The sequence below is a fragment of the Pipra filicauda genome, unplaced genomic scaffold (genome assembly GCF_003945595.2).
Source record: "Pipra filicauda isolate LSUMZ 115617 unplaced genomic scaffold, ASM394559v2 scaffold162_size1660881_pilon, whole genome shotgun sequence".
NCBI classification, from domain to species: Eukaryota; Metazoa; Chordata; class Aves; order Passeriformes; family Pipridae; genus Pipra; species Pipra filicauda.
In genome coordinates this window covers 892,670-917,628 of record NW_024104129.1, presented here as the reverse complement: position 1 = coordinate 917,628, position 24,959 = coordinate 892,670, and the positions used below count along the sequence as shown (strand labels likewise).

The 24,959-nt window shown below is 35.8% G+C and overlaps 1 protein-coding gene across 1 annotated transcript in view; it reads left to right on the top strand.

The window, feature by feature from the left end:
• TBC1D22A (TBC1 domain family member 22A) overlaps positions 1-22,230 on the top strand; it is a 155,310-nt gene extending 133,080 nt beyond the window's left edge. The window contains exon 13 of the mRNA XM_027731912.2: positions 19,128-22,230. Within this exon, the coding sequence (XP_027587713.1) occupies positions 19,128-19,256 (129 nt within the window). The 3' untranslated portion in view covers positions 19,257-22,230. The remainder of the gene's footprint in view (positions 1-19,127) is intronic.
• Positions 22,231-24,959: the final 2,729 nt, after the last annotated feature.

Below are 24,959 nucleotides of genomic sequence, written 5' to 3'. Positions count from 1 at the left end.
TAGATGGGAGTATGCTTGAAGAGCAAAGGTCTTAAGAACTTATGTCTCTTGTCAGAACAGTTTGGAGACATATTTTGACTCATTACACCCTAGTATCAATGTGTAATACTTTTACATTTGTTTACTGTTTGAAACAAAAATCTTCAAAAAGGGATATAGTAATTTATAATCTTGAATATTCTGTGTTTCCTTCCATGTGAATGTTCATGCCATTTCAAACATTGGATTTCATCAGATTTTTCTTCAGTTAGCTCCAAATTAGTTCCTATATGAATAGTTGGCTTTTGTGATAGGGATTATGTTGCAATTCTAGATGATACATCAAATTAAAAATTTCAAACGTAAGCACTGAAAGTGCAGATTTGTGCTTGGATACAATACACTGCAATTCATTAACTTCTACCCCTTCTTTCTTGCAGAACAAAATTTTTAGTAACAGATTTAGTGTATTTGACAATTGAGTTCATTATACCATATATTAGTAGGACAGAGTTCTAGCTCTAATGTTTCTCTGTGTCCTTCAAAAAAACCAAAACAAAGCAACTATATGACAATGTGAGCAGTCATTTCTATTTTCTAAATCAATTCTGTGTGATATTATCTAATATGTCTTCCTTATTTTTCAATATTAATCTTCTAAGTAACAAAAAAGGTGTTAACCAGGTGCATGGTTCAGTGCAAATACTATATGTAGATATGATTCATGTTACAGAGACCAGTGAGATTGAAAATGTGTTACATTATATACCTAGGCTTAAGGTTTAATGAAAGAAAGCGAATCCTGTGAGTCAGGTCTAAATTAGAAATAAAGTCACTTTTAAATTACATTTGCAGTCAGTGGAAAGACATAAGTGTGAATCAGTCACTTCTGATCTCGCCCTACCCTCTGCAAATATTTATTTCACTCCACTAATTACTAAGGAACATGGCACTGACAGAAACCCTACATTTAATGGTCCGAATATTAAATATTCTGTAAAGACTTCCTTGAAGATTTGAATGTCTCCTGAAAGCCTGAGTCTTGTTTCTTGCAGTGATTGTTACCAGAGATGTTGCCAGTAAGGAGGAGGGATGGAAGCTCTGCAGCATCCAGGGGCAAATCCAGTGGAGACTGCTTAATAGAGGGAAAGAGATACTGAACGTACTTCCACTTGTAAAACTTGCTGTTGTGGGGAGAAAAACTGTGGACCATAGTGTTTATACAGTTCATATTGCTTGCAAGATCCCTTTACATTCTGAATGTTTTCATGGAAAAAATATCTGCTCCTTTAGCAAGCCTTCCTTCTTTGGGACACTTATTTGACTCTCAAGAGAATCCCAAGCCCTTGCCTTTATGTGCAACTCTGTTCTTATTATTTGAGTTTAAGGAATTTAGTGTCACAGATTTGAATACAGTTTGTTTGTGTTGTTTGTTTGTTTTTTTTTTCTGTGGGAAATGTATCCTTGTGGTTGTAATAGGAAGATAACTTTAACTCTTGGTTAGTAATGAATTTTAGCCTTTTACTGTAACTGAGTGTAACCTAGAATGCATTTTTATTTTACTTACAATTATTCTGTAAAATCATACTATGTGTTCTGTATATTCTTGCCAATAATTGATTGGTTTTAAACCTTTCAATTACTACCCATTTTGCATAGTGACTAATTAGCAGAGCAACCTAAAAAAAGGATATTACCAACATATCACTTGGTTCCTGACCAAGGGACCAGTTTCTTCAGAATCAGAATTTCTTGAAGAAGGAAATAGGAAAGATTACAAAACAGAGAGGACATGGAGAGTTACCTGAAAGTACAGCTTCAGAGATCATTCCAGTAATAATGACACAGTAATAATTTCTGTCTTGAACTCTGGGTACCATAAAAACACTGGGATCCTAACTCTTCCGTCTTGTAAAGCTGACTACCTAGTGTTGCATATCTGCAAAGTTCTGCAGTTTACAAAAGTCTTTATTTCGTTATACTCCCTGAAAATTACATATTTTGAATGTAATTAGATTGAACCTATTAACCTTATGGTGTAATTGGTCAGCTATTCCTATATGCCTCAGGAATGAATTCTCAATATTTAATGGAGATTGCCTGGTGAAATTTGTGCTAGATGAAGTGCTCTTTTTCATTTTTGTTAATGTCATTGTTGTTTTAATTGCAGGAAAATATTTAATATGACTGTATGTCCCTTCTGTGATTGTTTTTGTTGAGACTTGTCCTTGCAGAATGAACTGCCACCCAATAAATCGGCCCAGATGTAGCAACAAAAATGAATAGCAAATGCAAATTTTGAATTAGTGAGACTGGCCTGGACTGCATGTAGTGTAATCATTGCTGTTTTAAAGGAGGTTTCTTTTTGAACAGTGTTACGGAAACTCTAATTTTTGGGTCCAGATATTCTGATGGGATCCTAAAGCATTCACACATAAGATATTTAGTGATGGATAACAACTTATTCCTGAGCTGAAGAGCAATACTTGAAGCTTCACATGTGCTTGCTTGTATATATATAAAGTCTATATATATATATCAAGTGAAATTAATTCTAGTGATAAAGAACCATTACAAGTTTCAGATATAGTCACACAGAACTCTATTTCAATGATTATACAAACATACAGGCGTGTTTTGCCAAATAAAAGATTTAGCTATTAATCACATGAGGACAACAGTTATACTGAGACTGTAATGAGAGTTTTTATTTTTCTTTCATCCAAAGAATCTGTATTTAGCCATGTGTATTCTTTATATCTTCAGGAATACCGTGGTTTGGATTTTTGTAGTTCTTCTTACAGTGCATCTTTAGCAACTCTATTTACCCTCATATGAGTAACAGCTAAATCTCTTATCCCAAATTTGTGTTGTGTATCTGACAAATAATACTGCCACTGACATACATGGTTGCTATAGTATATAGGTACAGAAGACATCTGAGGCTCTCACAGTTGTTGAAACAATTAGAGAATGATTTGGCTTTAGAGTATAATTTTGAAATAACAATCATCATTCTAAAACATGCATAATGTTTTTGCCTTTACACAAATGCCTCCTAAACATTCTGGTGTCTAGTAGTTTTTAGTTATCCTTACCAACTGAGAACACAGTGTGAGAACAACACCGCTGTGGTAAAAGATGTCTAAAATTGTGATTCTCTGTAAAGCCTAGTAGCAGAGGAAAAGCACTATTTTCTTTAAAAAGGGTCAATAGTTGTTGAGTACTCGCTGCTTTTTCTCCGTATTATTTTGAATTTTTGTCACCATGTATGATAACATAATTGAACTCTAGAAGCAGGTTCATTTTGTTCTGCCTATGAGTTGTGTCCTTCCTTGTTGTGGAAGCCTGTATGAAGTAAAAAGAAATATATGTATATTTTCTGTTCAAAGCTCTGCAGCTCTGAGGATGCTGGGACTAAACTCCTTCCAGATCCAGCAGCGCGTTTAGCGGGCTGGGAGGGACACATTGTAGAATTGGGGTCCCCCCTAATCTTCACGTGTTGTCAAGACTTGTGTTTGGTCTGGCTCCTGCTAAAAGAAGGGAAGGATGTGATGCCGAGTGTGTATAATCTGGAGAGATTTCCTGTAAGCCTTTCTTTATGGCTTGTACTTCACAGAGCTGCTGTTAGTATCCAAGTTATAAATCAAATCTTCCACACAATGAAAATCTGATTTTATTGTCCTGTAAGTTTCTAGAAAAAGCATTTTCTGATTCCTGTAAGGTATTTTTCTCTCATCAACAAGTATTTTTATTTATTTTCAGTAAATACCGTGAAGAAATTTCTGCATTTCAATATAAAAGTATGTTCTTGAACAAAGAAAGAATTCTTGTTTGTCGTGAGCAATTTAAGTGACCTGCTAAACTAAATGCACTGGCGGGGCTTCCATTTAGTTAGTAATTCAGAGCTGTCACTGAAGACATCTCTCTACAAAGAAAACTGTTTTCTTTCCATGTTATTTCTTCAGCAGAAACTGCTGCATAATGATGTCAGTTATTGGCCTTATCAGTGTGTAACCCTGGAGAAGACTAAAATCACAGGAGCCTGTACACTTGACAACCAAACTCAATCAAAACTACTGATAAGAGAACAAAGAGGACCTAGAAGCTTTTGGAGTATGAGCTGAATAATAGGATGAAATGACATATGCCCTTCTTTGAGACAAGCAGATGGAGGAGGATTAATTTTCTTTCTTTCAATTTTCTGTTCTCTCTTATGGTTTCCTAAATGCTGGTGCATGTAGATTTTGCTATCTTACAACAAAATTGTCTTATTGCAACTAAAAGACAGTAAGAATAACAAGAACTGAAATGCCTATTGTTTTGTCATCTACTTGTAAACAACTCAGATTTAAATTTTTTCCAGAAATGCCATTATAGCAGATTTACTATTACTGTTGCAGCCTCCTAGTTAGCTCTTTCAATTGCCATAAAGAGTGAAGTCTTTGCAAATGACAGCTCATTTGCTCTCTGTAGTGTTTTTTTGCATTAGATATCCCTTTGCAAATATAGTAAGAGCTCCCATTTATCCCATCCTAATTCATTTTCTTCACAGTAGCATTTTCTTGCTGTTAGCTGAGCAAATTACAGTAGTTGCATCCACTCCTCAGGAGCTGATTCACTAAAGCTTTGTGTTAACTTTTTTTTCCTCACAATTCTTACACATCTTGCTTAGTTTCAGGTGCTGATCCGCATAGGTCAGCAGGTTAAACAGGGGCACCTGAAATCCTTTATAGCTGTTGTTCTCTACCACATCCTTTCTTAAATATTGCCATCCCCGAGAAAAGATGATGGAGCATAGGATGGAGCTGCTTTGTAATTGCCAGCTCACAGGCAAGCCTGTTAAAGCGAACAGGCAAGCCTGTTAAAGCTGGCAATTTCAGCCAGCAGTAATATACCTCTGGAAGATATATTTCATGGAGCTGACGTCTTTACTCTCTTCTGTGAGAAAAGACCACATCTTCCAAGCTGTGCTATAGTTTCCTTTCTAGGAGATTGTTGTGATAACAGGAATTCTTCCTCTCGTCTGCCTGCTAAGGAAGAGATGGGGGATGTCATCACCATCGGTAACCAGACCATCAAACACTTATGTTATACCACGTAATGCATCACTTGAAGTGTTTATCCATTAGAATTGTTGGTACAGTTTTGGCCATACCCTTAAACACCTTTTGATCACATTCATTTATTTAAAAACAATGGCATTTTATTCATTATAAAAGAAATAATTTTGTCGAAAGTCCAATTCTCCAAAGAAAATGAATTTGAGTATAATGTTGTCCTTAAAGCCCATTTGGTTTATGTGTGGTTTTGATTCTTTGGATAACCCCTTCAGACAGATTTTTTGAGGCTTTTCTCTGAATCTCTGAAGGCAACAAACCTTTTCTTAGTGCAGTTTGAATTTTTACGAAACCCAGTGGGTGTAAGAACCCAACACCAGGGAGAAATACTGCAAAGTATTATTCATATTTAGTTTATGTAATGCTAATTGTCACATGATAAAACTGTTGTTATGAAAACAGGATTTCTCCCTCTGTATTGATTTTCCCTGGTATTAGTAATATTTGTTCTTATGTAGTGGGAGAATTAAGGACTTTGGCTTGCTTGATCTTGGATGACTGATTGGGAGCTGCTGTGCAATTGTCAGTGTTCCTTTGCCAAACTGCTCTGTTGGTATTGATACCATGACAGAGTCCACTGCTTTCAACATGCAGATTCTTTTGAAGTTTTAAAGTGTAAACTTGTTATTTCCTTACGTGTGTGGACCAGGATTGCCAAGAAGAGGTACTCATGGCCTAAGCGCTTTTAGGAGTTTAATTTTGGAAGTCTTGAAAATGAGCAGTCAGAAAAGATTAACCTACCCCATTGTCACCCACTGTACAGAAAAGACATTTAGTTCTCTCATGTTTGTGTCTGGAGGCTGTTCTTTCATAGATAAGCAAAGAATAAACCCTGCATTCAACTGTTGTTTTGCGAACTCATAGTTGCTATGAACATAGAGGTATTTATCATCTTATATAGAAATTTGATCTCAAATTCTGACTGGTCAAAGTTAAGTTGTAGATTTCTGGTTTTGTCAGTATAATGATACGTAAGTAAGACAAATATTATATAAAGAAAATGTGATAGTATTTTAATTGTCTTAGAAGTCCAGGGCCTTAGGATATTTGTGCATACCTCAGGGCTTCCGTTTAGAGTTATTATTTTCCCGTGGTCCCAGTAATATATTCTTTGTCTGTGTGCTTTTGAAAAATGGCATCTCTCTGGGACTTGCATGAGAATTATGTGTTTGGGTTTTATGTAATTTCTTTAGAATTGTGTTTAACAGCAGTAGACTGGGAAATGAAAAGCTGGTCCTAGCAGAGAGTATTAAAAGAATGTTGCTTATTTAACCTTGTGAAGCAAAAAGCTTGAGAGGGAATATGATTATCTTCCTGAATGCATTTGTATTGCTTTTTAATGAGGGTAAAGATTTAAGTCATAACATAATTTTGGTGAAAGATCAAAAGTATATAAATTATTTCACTTTGATTTATAAACCACTAGATAAAGGGAAGCACTTTCTATGTAAAATGTCAGGAAGTAAAGAGCAGTATATATTTTCTGACAAAGCTCAATAAATTTATGTTATTGTGTGATACACTAAGATTAATCCTGGTTTGGGTTTTTTGTTGTCCCCAAACAAATTAAAAGATGTCTTGAGCATAGTTGTTAATCATGTTTCTTGCATGGTATTTATTCTGTTTTAGAATATTTTCATTCTTATCTAATAGCATGGAATTGAATTATATTGTGTTAATTTGAATTGATACTTCGGTCTGATTGTCTATGAATGCACTTTTGGAATTTCTCTCTGAATGAAGCAATCTATATCATATATTTTTCTGTTAAGGAATCAAGAAGTGGATAGAAATCTGTGGGGATGTTGTTGGTTTTGTATCTTGGGAAAACTTGTACAGCTTGGATGATCCCGTCTTGTGCTCTTGTACCTGCGTGCTGTGCTCACCAAGGAAGCTTAAAGGATTTCTTAATGTGAACTGTGGTGTTCTCCTCAGAGATTAAAGAATTTTTTGATTACTTCTTATTGATTTTTGCAAGGCTTCTCAGGTTAACTTGGAAATTTTCAGTTGTCAGATTCCCTGCCAATGTAGAGACCTAAGACTTGAGCAGGTTCTTTATCTGTCCTTTCCTTTAGCTGGAATATCTTCATGAAGGTGCTTTGGCTCTTCTCTTCCACTGGCAAGTCGTTTGTTCTCTATATTGTTGTCCTTAAGACTGTAGAGGTGCACAGAAGCTTTACAGGGCTTTGAAATGGCAAGTGGGGATTGGTTGTTTATTATACAGAACAAAGCACCAATATATGGCTTGATGTGGTGGTGATTGAGCAATGTAATGCAAATGGTTGATCACCATAACTGGTCTACTCTGGCCTCCAATCGGGAGGCCTGGAGGCACACCATCTATAACGCAGCTGTCTCCTTTGAGAGCACACGCAGGATCACTCTCGAGGAGAAAAGGCAACGCAGAAAGAAACGTGTCTTGCAGAATACACCATCTAAGGAGTCTTTCTGCTGTGCCTTTTGCAATCGGATAAGTCTGTCTCGTATTGGCCTCATAAACCACCAGTGTGCCTGTAACAAATGTGGATAGAGCCTTCCCAAATCTTCGTTCGCAAAGCCTAGCCATGATGATGAATGGAAATGACCTCTTTCAATCCTATATCCCTGGGATACCGACAGTATTCAATTTGAATTGTGTTTAGGACTACTTGTTTTACTTCTAAAAATACACTAGTTTAAGTAGCCACTGCATTGTGGACTCTTTATTGGTTGTAAAAGTTTTATATCTGAGACAATACTATTTAGCTTACATATACAGGCAATTTTGCATCAGCCATCCTTAATAGATGGTTTCTCTAAAACAAGATGAGATTTTACACCGACAATTTTACAGTGTGAAATACCTTTTTGTCAAAACATACTAATTAGTTTAAGTCCAAAATACATAAAATTTTTGTACACTCTCGTCCTTCTGATTCATTATATTCAATTGGTATTTTATGATTTTCTTTCTAGGTTTTTTTTTTTTTGCTGAGCTTTTAGCTATTCATACCACAGTGTTAAAATCTAAGTCGTTGTAGATAAGGAAATGAAATATGTGCGAATTTGTAGCTGTAAAAGCTGTTCCCTTTAAAATGCATTGCTAGATTATGGTCAGGAAAACCAAACCAAGAAGAGTGGGTAGCATATGAACTTTATGGAGAGGCAGAATTGTAAATTTTCCTTTGGAATCTGCTGTACAAATATTTTGATCTTGCTTGACTACAGAAAAAAATAGATAGAATGCAGTAACTTACTCATTGGCAAGTAATTTCAGAAATTACATGCTGCTGTAATAGATGCAGTCTTAATTGGTACAGTACATTCTATGTTTGGATGGGTTTTGTTTGGATTTTCTTTTAATAGAATGACAACTGATCTTCATGACTATTTTATGCTCTGGATAGTTGCATCTGTTTTTGTTTGTTTGTTGTGTTTTACATGGAACTAATGGCAAGTGATATACCTGGGCTTTTTTAATTATTGTTATGATTTATATTTTGGTTCATAAGAAGTACACATATCTCCAAATACCATCAATACAACAATATTTCATAAAACAATACGGCAAAAAATGATAATCACAGTGGTTCAGGGCCATTCTGCTCTGAGCTGTAGCAACTGGAGTACTGTGAAACCTTTCTGGATGCTTCCTGGGATATTCAGTTTTCATATGAGATATGTAAAATGGAAGCTCTTTTTTTTCTAGTTTAAATGTGAGAAAGGACCTCAGACTGGTTTTGTTTGTCTGATTTAAGTATGAATTTAGATAAGTGTTCAAGTATCTTAGAATCATCAAATGGTTTTGGATGGAAGGGACCTTAAAGATCATCTAGCTCTATGCCCCCTGCCATGGGCAGGGAACTTTCCACTAGAGTCCCATCCATCCTGGCCTTGAACACTTCCAGGGATAGGGCATCCACAGCTTCTCTTGGCAACCTGTTCCAGTGCCTCACCACCTTCACTGTAAAGAATTTCTTCTGAATATCTAATCTAAACCTACCCTCCTTCAGGTTTAGGTCATTCCCCCTTGTTCTGTTACTACTTGCCCTTGTAAAAGGTCCCTCTCCAGATGTCTTGTAGCCCCCTTGATGTACTGGAAGGTGCTCTAAGGTTTCTCCAGAGCCTTCTCTTCTGCAAACTGAACAACCCCAACTCTCTCAGCCTGTCATCATAGGAGAGGTGCTCCAGCCCTGTGATCAACTTAGTGGCTTTCCCCTGGACTCATTCCAACAAGTCTGTATCCTTCCTGTGCTGAAAACTCCAGACCTGGAGGCACTGCTCCGGATGGGGTCTCAGGAGAACAGAGTAGAGCGGCAGAATGACCTTCCTTTAACCTGCTGGCCACCTTTCTTTTGGTGCAGCCCATGATATGTTTGGCTTTCTGTGCTACAAGCACACATTGCCACTTTTTGTGCAAGTGTATGTTGAGCTTTTTGCCTACAAACACCCCCAAGTTTTTCTCTCCAGGGCTACTCTCAATCCATTCTCCTCCCATCCTGTTCTTGTGCTTGGAACTGCCCTGACCTGGGTACTTTTGAAAGATGTCTTCTTTCTTGAGTATTGAATATTCTGTATCAGTACCTTAACTTCTATTTCACATGCATGTAATTTTGAAGCATTTTGAGACAGTTCAGCATAAAAAGGTATTACAAAAATAAGATGTTTGTTTATTGAGTTGAACAGAATCTTCTAGATTCTGTGGCAATGCTTGCTTTGATTTTAACTCCTTAACCTTTTACACACTTGAGATAATAATGTGTGGATAGTAAGTTTAGTTAAGAAAAAGATCTAGCATGCAAATTTGTTTCTCATTGTAGGCATGGAGATTACTTGTGAGTTTGGTTTTGTTTACATTTGAGAGCAAGGACCTAAGACTACCTATAACACCAGCTAAGATGTGGTCTTACAATGTACTTTTTAATCATATTAATTTATATATTTTCATACTCTTGTAAATGAAGATGTAAATCTTCTCTTCAGCTAAGTGAGCACAGCTTCTCTGACATAGTCCTTTAGAACCACATATTTTATGATTAGCAATTAAGGTTGCTAATGACTTGTGTAAGAGATCCATAGTGGATGAAACACGACTTTAATTGCTGGTTTAGTATGCTGAGTCGAGGAATCTTCTTCAATAGTCATGAAAAGAAAAACATGAAAGGGAAATGATAGAACCATCAACTTTCCATAAGCTTTCATTTTCAGGATGTTAAGGTGTGCTTCTATGAAGTTGTTGTTAGGAATATGAAATTAATTATAAGAATAGCATACTTCTTTTTGTTTTAATAAGATTAATGAGAGATTGATCAGTTGAAATGAATATGTATATTTGAATTGAAGAATATATATATATTTGAATCAAAGGATAAAAAAATATATACTTGTTATACTATGTTAGCTGTTAGCAGAAGGAATTAACCTTTAAACTATTTAGATTTTTTTTTTAAGTATTCATTTTAAGATGCAACAAGTCTAGCTTGAATTCTGAATAACATTTTTGCTCTGTAGTTAGATTCCTACTGTTCCTAGTTCTGTATGCTGTGGTCTGTTGGTTGAGATTTCATGGTGTATGAGGGAAAGGTCAAAATTAAAATGTATGACTGATTGAAATAATTAATAACCCTTTCAAGAAATTCCAGATGCATAATTTAAGTAATGCACAGTAAAGGAAGGCTTTTTTTGTTTTTGTTCATCTAAACTGTCATGGACAGGATGTGAACTTTCCCATTCAAGGTGGGATTTCTTCAGTGACACTGATTTGAGACTGGCCAAGAACATCTGTCTCCTAAATCCTTCAGACTGTGTCCAGTGCAGGCTTCAACAGTCCTGCCACTTGGCAGAGATAAACCAAGGTTTCCCCATCTTGTCCTTATCAAAGTTTAGGTTCATCCATAGTCTTCGAAGTTACAAGAACAAGGAGGGCATTGTTGCATCCAGTATCTAAAATGGACTGTTCTGTGTTGTCAGCCATATCTGCCTACACTGAATGAGGGGGGACATAGCTTTCCATGCTCAGGAAACAGTGCAGACAGTCAGCTATACCACTGAAGGATCCAGGTCCACTAACGCCTCTTAACCTGTATTTGAAGGAAAAATGTCTTAAGCTGCAGTAGGTGACCTATTCCTGCTATCTCTTTAATATTAGATTTTGAAATCTTAGTATTCTCAATTACAGCTGTGCCCAACAGGAAAGAAATGTTTTCTCTGACTCCAAGACATAGGTAACTAATAAGATGCACAGTACTCCAGAAGTACAGCTCATTATTTGCAACTCCATGTAGCAGGTTAGGACAGCTGGAGAAGTAAGAAGTGGCAGCAGCACAGGGAATATTGCTGAGCACACTGAAAGAGGAGAAACAGTACTCAAGAAAGAAAAGAGGACTTGTCTCAGAGGTAGAGCCCTATTCATTTGGTGCACTATGGTATCAACAACGAGGGGCAGAGAGAAGGGATAAGCAGCTCTAAGACAGCTGAACAAGGTCAGCTGGGCTCTTCAGCGTGCGCTGGACCTGTGCCTTGGTGTCACAGCCAGTGTGGTTGTTACTGCTTTGATAGCAGCTTGAAGGGGGAGGATTTGGACTGAGCTTGGCTGAGTCCCAGAGCAGCAGGTATCCTTCGTCCTGAATATCTGGGAAGAGGATGAGAGGTTAACACAGCACAGCACATAACCAGCCTGGTCACTGCAGCTCTTACAGGGTGAGCCACGCTGTAGCTCTGCACATCTGTCTGTCGGCTTCATAGCGTGGGGGAAGGGACCAAGGCCACGGAGAAGATGCACTCTTCGCCCCAGCCATCCATCTAACTCTTTGCTTTCACACTTAACAATCCCAAATAGAATCATGTGAAAAAGAATGTTATAAAGGAAATGGGAAAGGAATTAAAGAATTCCCATATTAAGGATTTCTTTTGCCTGCACAGTTACATCTGGTTGCAAAAAAAATTTTGAATCATTTTCCTGCACTGTTCATATTTAGCACAATATTGTGCAACTTCCCATAAAATCATGCATCATATATGATGCATTTGGTTTGTTTCTCTTTTATATTATCTAAAAATATAAATATGCTTTTTTTTCTGACAATAATTGATTTTCTCTTTAGCTCGTCTCAGTAATTATTCTAAATAAATTTTAGTGGAATTTCAACTCATTAGTTCTTTAAAAAGCAGGTGCTAAGTTCTAGAATTTCAAGCACAACTTTTGAAGGTACAAATAACTGTCATAAAGGAGCCATTTAATCAAATTACCAGCATAAATTTTGCAGTGTTTTATATGTCTGTGTAATGTGTAAACAGATACAGCTCCTGTTAAAAATATAGTTGTTAGCAATTCCTTATGAAATAATGAAAGATTATATATAAATTAAATTTACCTTTCATTTACTTATATGTAGTTCTAAAGTATAATATTGAAAAGTTTATGCTCATAGAATATAGTAAGATTGCAGGTTCTGCCTATCAGTACAAAATAGGACTGTGGTAGACCAGAAGTACTCAGACTATAATTACATTGCAGTTAGCAGCAGGAAGGCTTAACAACTCTCTTAGAAAAATACTGCATTTTAGGACTGCCTTTATTTGTTAAATTAATAGACCGGTTCTCAGTTTTGACATTAAAAACTAACTCTATTTATGTCCTCGGTATGTTCAAGTTTAATTTTAACTTTAGTTATTGCCATTTTATATTATCTAGAAATAAAAACACGATTACTGGTTTTTATGATCTAAGTATGTTCTATTAAAAAAAAAACACCTGCAGTTGAACTTTGACCTAATTCACAAAGACAAAAAGTCTGAACTGAATTTTCGAAGTAAATATATTGCTTTGATTATCACAGAAGATACCCTCATGCTCTACTCATTAGAATAATGTTATGTTTTATTAACTATCAACATGTTATTTGTTCTATAATTGGTTTTGATATTCCTTCCTTCAAGATTCACAAAGTAGAGATGACAATAAATAGCATAACTACAGATAGCCATTGCCAAATAACCAGTATTATTGCCCAATCTTATGCTAAAAAATCTATTGATTAAAGGGTTTATAGCAGACTTCAGACTCTAAGGAGATTTGCTAATGAACCAGATTTCAAAACTCGATAAAATTTTCTTTCTTTGCTTCTGGGTTTGGGGTTTCTAAAGATTGTTTTAATAGGCTGAGATTTCACTGAGTTGCAATCTCAATGAGGAGAAAGAGGGTGATAACTTTGTAATAATCATTAAAATGTATTTTGTGAAGTTTTATCAGCATTCAGTTTTGATTTCGTTTACAAGGAGCAGACCTTGACCTTTTTGATTTTAGAGGAAAGTAAGGAATATAGTGATTGATAAGGGCTTTGGAAATCACCTTTTGAGCTATGTGGTAGTCTGGTCATATTTTAGATGTGCATATCATTTTTTTCCCTCAAGAATAAATCTGGCTCTGATAAGAGCCATTGCTTAACAGGCGGTGCTACTCCTAGATCTTCCTGTTGTGGTGTTTAAAACATAGATCTCATACTTTAATTTCTCATATGGCTAAAGGTACTTTTATACCACAGCACTTCCAGCATGTTTACCACTGTTTTGTCTTGACTACATGGTGAATAGGATAGTTCTAGAATACATGTTAATTATCAAAGGAAAATTACATTTTGAAAGTACATTTACTTTAAAATTAGATTCTCCACAGCTGCTTCTAAGTGTTTAAAAATACTTTATTGTCTACCTTACAGTTGAGCATGCCATATATAAAATGTTTTAGCATATTTTAATGTGTTTTACAAAGACACGTATGTAAAGTATCATGTAAATTCAAGTGCAGTAAAAGTAGCAGAAATACAATGAGTGAAATTCTATAAAAGAAGGGGTTTTTGTTTGGTAACAAAAATGTTGAATTTCAAATGTGCTGAAGAATTATTTAAAAACTGTGCTTTAAATATATAGTGTATAGTTTACATTCAGATCTTTTGCCATATTAAAAAGTCAGTTTGATCTATTTTTAATTTATTCATAGTCTGATCCAGCAACTCTGCTACACCAGCCTGCTATATTCTTTAATTCCAAATAAAAAATACATACTTCTACTTATTAGAAAACATACCTTTATTGTTTCTTGAAATGGTCCAAATGAGTAAATGTTTAGTGGGTTTTTGTTGTGCTTTTGGACTTCTTTTCTAATTAAGTCCATGTCCTTTAAAAATTAAGGGACTGGAAAATTTCCGTGTGGAAGGGAGGTCCACAGTGCAATCTGCTGCTGCAAGCCAGGCGGGCATCAGAGCTCGAGCAGCCTGTTCAGGGTCTTGCCCAGGCGAGTCGTGAAAATCTCAGTGGACAGATTCTGGGTTTCTCTGGCAAGCTGCTCAAGCACCCTCACTGCAAAGGATTATGACAAGTTAGCTTCAACTTGTTACTCTTGCCTCTTGGCCCCTCTTTCTTCTTTCTAACCCTCACTGTATGTAGTGGAGAACTGCTCTTAGATCCTACCTTAGCCTTCTCTTCTCCCCACTAAAAAATCTCTCAGTTTTCTCACACTCTTGCTGTAACATCAACTGCAGCCCCCTAACCACGTTAGTGACACCGTGCTTAAAATGTTTTCACTTTTTCTTGTGCTTGATGGGGCGCAGGAGCAAGTGTGCATGGTAGTTTGATCCTCCTCTGCTATGGGTAGTACTTCTTCACCCAACTGTTTCTCCTGAACATGGAGACTTGTAATATTTCAGAGCAGATGTGGTCAGTCAGGACTGAGGCAAGAAGGTAATCAGACTGTTCTCCCATTCTCTACAATGTTCAGGTTTTTACCTCTTTGAAAACACTCTCATTTTTCTTTAAGTTTTAACAGGGGTAAAGTAAACATGAATTAAAAGTAGGAGTGGGGTGGTTGTGTTGGTTGGTTTGTTGGTTGGTTTTTTTAATTTAACAAAGTTATTCCATAGATGAGGAATTACCTGCTGCTTGTACATACCTCAGATACCTGTGACTTCCCCGGTCAGGAGAAAATCTGCCACTGCTTGACTGTCAAGGAGGGGAGGGAGGTTGGAGATGCCTTTCCAGGGTATGGCATGAGAGGGCAAGCAGGACATATAGACTGAGCTGAAGTTGTGCTGGCAGGCTGGGCCGTGCAGCTGTGCCCTAGTTCAAGAGATAAATACGGCTATTCCGCTCAGTAAGAGTCCAAGAAACCAGGGCCCTCCATCCACCAAATACAAAGGATATAATTTTGAGCCTATTTTTTTGTTGATAGAGCCAAAATATAAACAAACATTGGACTGGGATTTTGGAAACCCTAGCTTTGATATGTACTGGCTGCCCTGATTCCTCAGCCAGGTGGCATCACTATATCATTTAAATTAAGGAGAAAATAGAATTCTTTCAGGAATATTTTGCAAATACCGCTTTTCAGACTCACTTTTCTTGTTCTGAAATAGACCAGGCAGTTTGTCACCAATGAGTTTTTAATGATAAATACTAATTCATATTATGATTCATCATATTTCAGAGTGTCTCATATTTTAATTCTGATGTGGATAAGAAAATTAATTTAAGCACTTGGCATGGATACCTTATTTGCACATACAGTCTAGTAGTTCCTACTTTATCTGTTGGTGAAAAAGTAAGAATAATAATTAAAAATAAATCAGTAGGCTCCAGTCACCTGTAGTAATCTTTGCTCTTTTTAACTGTAAAATGCTGAATTGAGCAGTTTTAGACAAGCTTGTCATGTGGTCCTGTAAATATTAAGTAGTTGATGTCTGTATGTTTCTTCAAACCTGAAGATTGTTTGTTTGGCGGTTTGTGTTTGTTTGTTTGTGGAAGTTTCCTTGTTTCCAAAAAATGTGCCATACTCAAACAGCCATAAATGCAGCATGATTGTCTTTAGCAGTTATAGAAAATAAAGTTTTCTTATTTAAAAAAATATCAAATTTTCTTTAGTAAGGTTTTTGCCAAGTTTTACTTTATTTTTAACAAGATATAAGTTTTATTTATCTGGGCGAGTTTTAAAGCTCTGTAATAGATCACAGGAGAATAAACCTTATCTTTAGACAATCACACAACTAGCATATTTTTGGCCAGTTACTTCATGTGGATTTATAACACATATTCTCTAGTCAATATCAGTCTTATAGTTTGATCTTTTGCCTTGGTGACAGTAGAAAAATGCCCAGTCAAGTGCAGAAATGCACTTGGACACTCAATGGATTACTCTGTCATTTATTTATATATTCAATTCTGATGAAAATTATTAATAATTTGAAAATAATGGTAAAAGTATTAAACTAGTCCTATTTTGGATTTGAGCTGCAGGTGAAATTTCATATGATGTGGATATTGAAGCTATAGCCTTTGCACGTTCAATGAAGAGCATAAGGTTAAATGCTTCTGGTTTTCCAGCTGTAAGCCTGAAGCACCTGATTTCTCCCGCTGTTATGTTGTGTCTCCTAGGAGAAAAATCATGTGTTTTATGTGTTTTTCCATGCGTCCTTTCCAAACAAGCCTTTATAATTGTGAACTTATTATAGAAAACGTGGTTTGTTCAGTAAGATAATGTACCTTCGCTGCTTTGGAGAAGTAAATGTAACAAAATTAATATGAGTGACTGTTACTTTAGTTGTTTTTTAGTCATTGAGCAGTCAGATGATTGAGAAATCAACTGCTATGTAGATGGTTTTAAGAAAATAAACCGTATTTTTGTAATAACTCTTTTATATGTATATCCAGTGTGATTGCCTTACTGTCAAAACTGAATTTATGAACAGAATTCATTCATCTACAAGAATTATCTGTGTTGCACAAATATGTAGCAGCATTTACTGGTTTGAAAAACATGTACAGTTGCCAGAGAAACAATCAGTGTAGTGGACCAAATGTGTAAGCAACATAGATTCTTGCATTCTAGTCTCATTCTCAAGCATTTCAGCTTTCCTTCCATAGCTGTTGAGTAGCTTAGTAGTACCTTCTGTGCAGGCAGGTGAGGGCTGTGTCACCAGTGAGATGATGTTCTACAAAGTACAAGGGCTGAGGTCTGGTAGAAAGCTCAGGGTTCTCCAGCAGCTGGAGGATTGGTTTGGGCCAAATTAATTTGACTAGTAGCCCAAAGGAAAACCAAAGCACTGTTCCAGCAATATGAATCATTTGTAGCAGTTTGCACCAGAGAAATCTTGGGACTGCAAACAGGCAATTTCACAAAGCTCGCTGAATTAACGGCTGTGTTGTAGAGCTGCTTGAAAGTTACTTGTGTAAAAGGAGAAAAGAACTTTCAGGGAGGTAGGCATTTATCATCCCTCCACACAACTTTCCTGCTTTGCATGGCTAATTTATTAATTACAGTTATCAGTGTAATTGTCAAATAAGTACATAGAAATAAAAGAAAAAAGAGTGGGATTTTGACAGTTATACAATACTTTATTAAAAATATGTTCTCTCAAGTGTAATATAGACATTCTCATGCTAACTATTGTATTACTACTTATTATTCATAATTAAATATAGGGTACTGCTCAACTTCTATCCTTTTTCTTTTCATATTACAAGAACCAGTATAGCAAGACCAAACCTCAAAATAATTTTCTCACAAACACAAAAAAATCATTTGATGTTAATATCTGCTCCTCGCTGTTTCCTAAAATCACTGAATCCTTGCTAAGGGCTCCTGCAGCTGTCTTCTGTGAAAGCAGGTGCAGAGGAGGGAGAAGAGGGAACAAGGAAAATAAGACTCTTATGAAGAATAATTTCCCTGGGTACTTGTACATGATACTGCAGGATTCTGATTTATAGCAAGATAATGGCTGTGGTTTTAATTGCATTCCTGCTTACTTATTTCTGATCTTTAGAATAAACCTTACCAAACATATTCATGCATAAATATACATATGCATATCCTCACAAATACATATGCATGTATACAAATGTGCACAAATTGTCTGTGTTTTTTCTGCAAAAATAGAGCACACAGAAGATACAAGCATGCTTAACAACTGCATTTACTCCTAAGATTGCCTTATACCTCCCATCATAAAAATCTGCATTTATTTTGTTTTGATTCACCCAAAACTTCCCTTTTGCTGCTTTGCCACAGATTATCAAAACAATTAAGAGCATAAGACAGGGGTTCTCCGGGTGATCTGTTCTTTGGGAAGTTTAAAACATGGACTTCAAATTTAATCTAGAGTGGCTTTTGCATCACACTTGAGGGTTTGTGACTTTTTGAGTCACCATTTTTTTAAAAAGAACAAACTAACTTCCTGAGTTTGGTCAAATTATGAGCCTCATAAAAAAATATTGTCATTGGCATGAACTCAGGAGAGAATTTGTGGTAGTTGATATTCCAAAGAGGCCTCTCAGGGCTGGCAGGTTTCACCATATCATGAGTATTTGAAGCTTTGTGCAGCTCTGGATCATGGTGGATTCTGGTGTATGTTCATCAGAACTGAACATACAGGCACTGTCCCAGTGAGCTCCTTGTTACCTCTATTTTTGGGCTTAGGCTGCTTGGAAGTGAATTTTGCCTAAACCTAATAAAAGAGAGAGGAAAAACTGACCCACAGGAAAATATTTTGGGCCAAGAAACCAGCAAAGAGTGGGAAACCAGGGCTAAGAATTGAAGTGGGAGTTGACTGCAACTGACTGAAACAATAATTTATTTCATAATTTTTCATGTATAAATAGAGAAGTATCTTATCTTTGCATCACTGTGAGGAAGTCCCAGACTTAGCAAGCATCCATAATTTTGAAAATGTATCCAATTGTATGACTCCATGCCCTGGAGCATAACAATAATTTGGATAGGCAACAACACAGATGGATTACTTTTCTAAAAAAAAAAATTATCTAACAAATAACCATAGTGTGGCTACAATTAATAGCAAGTTTCTGAACTGAAGGGTCAAATAGCAAGTATCTGTAAAAGTTACAGGAAAGTCACACTAATGGGATCTCAGATTTGTTTGGGATACAGAGGTACTACATGAGTTATTGCTTATAAATAATCATTGTATAAGTAATATATTTCTATTACACTACTTGTTGCTTGAAAAAATATATTCATTTCTTTTTTTTTTCTCCATCTAGGAGTTATTGATATTTTTACAAAATTTGCCCACAGGACGATGGGGAAATGAAGACATCAGTGTACTCCTAGCAGAGGCCTACAGACTGAAGTTTGCTTTTGCAGATGCCCCCAATCATTACAAGAAATGACTATAAAGAGAGAGAAATCATTAAATCCATCATGTTCTGCAATATTAAGGCATCTGTTGTTCTGGTTGTGCTTTCAGCTCATTGCTCTTTCGTTTGAAGTAAGATAACCATTAAAATTCTGTTAGAATTTGCAGAATGAGAACAGAATACCAAAGAAATGGACAAAGCAGGATATCAAGCACTGAATGAACTTAAAAGTGAATTTTTTTGCTCAGAAAATAAGTTCAGAAGTCTTATCACGTAATTTTCTTCTTTTTTTCCCTTCTCTAAATAGGAGAATTGCAGTTTGTGTGTCTAATTTATGTTTAGTTTGAGTAGGACAAAAGAACTTTTTGTGATCATTAAGACCATAAGAGACAGCAAGGCCTGTGTTTTGAGGTCTACTATAACTCAGAAGACAGTGATATTAGCACATCATCTGTTGGTTTTCAATGGAATTAGGTTATAATACTTCAATAATGGAAGAATCTAGAAGCATGCAATGGAAATTGGTGAATATTTCTCAGTCTTGAAGGATACTGTAGAAGCTTTTTAGCCATACAAAGGAGTTACTTAAAGCTGAAGACTCATCTATTACAATAAAATAAATCCCTCTCAATATGTTTTGGAGTGTTATAAAATACTGAATTAAATAGAAGGCATGGTCTTGTCAAAGTAATTAACGTTTTTCTTTCAATGCCTTTCAATTTTTCAGCATGAAAGTTCACTTTTAAGAAATGTATTAAGAAGCTTGGTTTACAAAGCAAGACGTATTTTTATCTCAGTTGTTGCCTTATTCTCCATTTCTAGCATGTTAGAAAAGGAAAATTATTATATCTTTCCAAAGCTTATTTGTTAAATAATTTAATACCTTTTTTCCCTGAATATTTGGAGGAAGTGAGAAGCTAGTTCCCAATAACATTAACAGTAACTATATACTCAGATCATTAGCAGAACAAAAATCCTCTATGAGTTTATAGATTAAAATTAATGTTTCTTCATATAACCATGGGATACTGAATAATTTCTTAGAACTTACATAATTTAAGTGCACTATTTTTTTTTCAAGAAGTATTTTATGATAAGAATTCTGACTTTGCTCTGTTGGATGTAAATAACTCATATTAATTTGTGCCTACCATACACTTATAGGTTATTAAGGGTGAGAGGTGCAATAAGCAATATACTAGAAGTTCAGACTTATTATTCAGTTTGGTTCTTGAGTTGCACAGCATTGCACAAAAATGTAGTGCACTTTTAAGTTTGGGAAATAAAAAACCTTCAAGAGATTTTGTCTTATGACTTGTTATTGGAAGATTATTTTCAACTTCTTAAAAATATGTAGATACCTATTTTGAAGAAAGCTTTCTAAATGTGTTAGTTACATTACTTGCTTTAGGGGCCTTAGTTCTTGACACTGACTTTATAATAATTAGGTGTTTCAAGGTAAATAAAGTAAAATACATTTTTACCAACATGCGATTATGAGACCTATATTTTAAAAATATACAAAGGTTTTGGTAGAAGAGAAAAAAATGAATTATTTCAGAAGCAGGCATGCTTGGTCACTAGGATGCATTTCTTTTCTACTGGTGTCAGCTGGTGGTTTCAGTTGCAGTAGATGCAAGGTTGGGCCTCCTGGATGGCTACATTTGTATCTGGAGCGTGTAGTGGATCTGTGCTTCTTGAGTGTCTGTATACTGTTTTCTGTAACTTCAGTTCATGGTCTAATGTATCAAAATTTATGTTTACAAAGAATGTCATATTGTGCCTAACAGTATCTACCAATAACAGAATAAAAGAAACATGAAATTTATGACCATTTGCTTTAAACTTAGTCTCTACAATGATTTGTTAATATAAATGCCTATTATTGTAATGAGAGAAGACACACAGCACTAAATGTTGTAAGGATTTTCTATAATTAACTTTTTTCTATTAGGACATTATTTAGGTAGTTACTTGTAACATGGAAAGTTGACCCAAAGTTGTCTGCTGTGTCAGATGCTCCTGCATAACATTTTTGGGACTGGATATATAAAATTTCCTTCACTGGGTCCACGTAAGTTGTCTGCCATGTCTTCCAAATTCAACCGGTACCTCTTGCTTCCCTTGGAAGAAAGTATTACCATTAGAGGTCACATTTACTGTTGTGTCTGTGTCAGAAGTTGAATATTGTACTTGAGCACATTGCTTTTTAAGGATAGTGGGAAGTTTCCTAATATAATAGCAATGTTTATTTATGTAGATATAGACTTTTCTGGAAAATAAGATATATAAATAACATTTATATATCTATACAGATGGAGTAGCTTTCAGTAAATAGAAGGCCGACATTTATGTAAAATCTCAAATTTTTATTAAAAACCCACAACTTACACTTAACAATTTTACATCTCAGGAAAAATATCATTCCAAACAAAGTACTGCATAGAAAAGGAAAAAACATTATCATTATTACATCCAAGGTACTTCCTTTTTTCAAAATTCAAGATTCTGAATATTATAAAATTCCTTTGTAATATGTATTTTCTTATGAAGGAGGCATCTTGACACATCATTAGTGAAACCAGGCAGTAATCTCCTAGAACTCATGTGAAATATTGAAATTGCAGTGTCTAAAATGCGTGTTAAATAATTTCTGTAATAAAAATTTAAACTAGAATGTACAATATAAAAAAAATTATGACTACAGAATTTGAAAAATGTAAATAATAAATTAGTTAACTGTGTAAATACAGTACATGGAGTAGAATAGAAATGTAAGTTGAAATCTTATGTAACTCTGTAATATGTTTTAAGAAATTAGTTGCATTATTTTTTGGTGCAGTTCCTTATGGAAAGGCCTGTTAATTTGTTTTTAACTTCAGAACTACAGAATAGAAGTATCTGAAGTTCCATTGTATGCTTCTGACAAATATTACCACTGAGGCACTGGTTAAAACTGTAAAGCTGATGAAAGATGAGGAAATAAACGCATATTTATGAAATGCTATATAGAGTGGAAAGCTTTTGTTTACTGTTTTCATCAAGCACATTGCATACTACATCAAAACATGGATTTGGTGTGTTTCTGTTTTACAGTCTTAAAAGCCTTTGTAACAAAAGCAAATGCATTAACAGAACCTGGGTTCTCAGCTACAGTTCTGCAACTCTGTTCCCAGAGTAGGTTTTGCAACTCAAGCAAATTCCAAGGGTGTGTCTCTGCATATACCATGTCCATACAGGTGCTGAGCATTTTCTACAAAAAGCAGATGAATTTGATACCATAGCAGAATTAAACTGAAGAGAAGGTGGAGCAAATCAGGGCAAATTAAATAGAGGAGGTACAGAATTGTTTACAGCTCTGAGATGCAGGAGAAGAGGAAACTTCAGCTCATAGGGGGGAAACAGTAACAGGTAGTGAGTGATAGTGTCAATAAGATCTAGAAACTTAAGTAGATTAACAGTCAGGGAGAGATGTTCTGTATAGGAAGCTGAGATCCCTTATGTCAAGGAAACTAGTGGGAGACTTCCAATAATCCAGTGTGTCTGGTGAGAAAATATACAAGGAAGGCAAAAATAATAACTTCTCTCTTTAAAAGTCCACACAGTATTTAGGGGAAAAGAGAGAGAGGGATGCAACAGCCAATCTTTGTGTTATGTGCTTGAGTGACGATGAATTGTAATCATGCTGGTTTCTCACCTTGAATGAAATTTGTGTTTCTTCATCTGAAATAATCTTCTGAAGATCCTGAATAAAATCAGCAATGGGAGATCTTTCAAATTATTTTTTTTCAAAAGCAGAAGAGATCAAGAAGGTGGAGTAAAGGCCCAAGATCTGACAAGGTATGTGCTGGCAGACAAAGCTGAAAGCTATTTGTTGATTTTCTTGTGCAAAAGCAGTCGTGGATAACTGATATCCTGGGCAGATGGAGGACTTTCCATGGATATATATGTGAAGTACAACAGAAAGGACTTTCCAGAAATCTGATCTGCTCTTCAGGTCACTTCCTCCTTGAAAACAGAGTGGAGAGGAAGGTAAGTGCTCTGTAGCACATTAAATTCTTTGGAGATGGGAAGAGGAGGTGAGGTGGAAAAGCTCCCAGTCCAGTAATCACTCAGGCAAGCTGCTGTGCCGTGGGAAGGAACTGCAGCTCAAGTGCTTCTTATCACTGTATGATGGAGAGTGAAGTTCCTGAGCAATTTAATTCCAGATCATTTGCATTTTTATAAGTTAAAGCAAAAATCTTGCATCCCATCTAATTCCTTAAGCTTATTGTAGCTGAGGCAGCACTGGAAAAAATAATTAAATTGCAGTGGCACCATATCAGAGAGCCTTTTAGCACTTCAAAGTCTTCTGTATGTAGCCCACATTAGAGTGAATACATGTGCCAGAAACGAGATGCTGGGAGAGATGTGATTCTACAGAAAGCCTCTCAGAGACAGGTGCTCTGAAACTTGGGCTTTTTTTGGACGAAAGAATTTCCTACAAGCTTCCAGAGGAGAATTAATGTGCACAGTGAGTAAAGCATAGTTGTTTGAATTTGTCTTCTATGTTGGTGCTTGTGATCAAGCTTCCACATCAGAGAAAATTAAAGTTTGAAATTGAAACCAGTATGTACAGAGATGCTTGAAAACCATGCTCAAGGCAGAAGCCTAAAAGTCTGAACTACAGTACAGATATTAATTTTGTTCCTAATACAGAATCATCCAGAAATGTAAGTCAGAAATGGCCAAAATTTCTAGCAGAAGTGTACCACAATGTCTGTTAGTCTGCCTTTGTTATCAGATTAATCAAGATTTAGTATACGTATTTCACTGATTTTCATGTTAATGTATCCTTCTCAACTGAGATTTCACTTCTGCGAGATCTGGATTTGGGGATCCAAACCACTTTATTCCAGAAATTTCTTATCCAATCATCACTTACATGGGCCTACTCAGAGAACCTCCTCATGGAAAGAAGAACATTCTGAATTTTAGAGTGATAGAAAAATAAAACCCAAAATCAAAACCAAACAGGGAGAATAGAGGAGTTTTATTCCCATTACTTTCTGATTTCCAGAAAGGAGAAAATGCACCTCTTGGGGTATTTGGACAACTTCGTCCTCAAACTCAGGATGCAGTCTTTCACACAGAGCTTTTTTTTGAAATTCAGCTTATGTATTTTCATATATTTCCATCTTCCTCCAGAAAGATCTGAGATTTCCAGTGAACAGTTCCTTCTACCAGCCCATTTGATCAATTCTGTTCACTCTTCCAGCAGCAGCAGAAATACAAAATGTGCAGCTGTCATGACAGCTCACAGGAAGTAACGAGATACCCAGGCTTATCAATAGTTAGATGGCTATCTTACTCACAAGATGTCATTCAAACAGCCAAGGCAGCTCAACAGACTTGGTAGTTTTTCGTGGCTTTTGGTCTAAAAATAGGTCTGTAACTTCAGCTCAAAGCCGTGCTTGTAGAAGCACTTTTAGACTGTAGTTAACAATAAGCTATATATCTGGAGAAAGAAACTTAGTTCTATACCAACTTGATGAAGTAAAACTTTTTCCTAAGACATCAAGTATTTCCTGCAACCCTATAGAATAAGTTGCCTCATGAAAACAAATAATTCAGCTTTTGCATGCAGAAATGAATAAACTTGGCATATCTGTAAAGAAAAGTTTTCATTGCTATGGTTTTTTCCCAGATATTTTACCATTATTGCATCAGTGGAAAAGGTCATATAAGTTTGAAAAA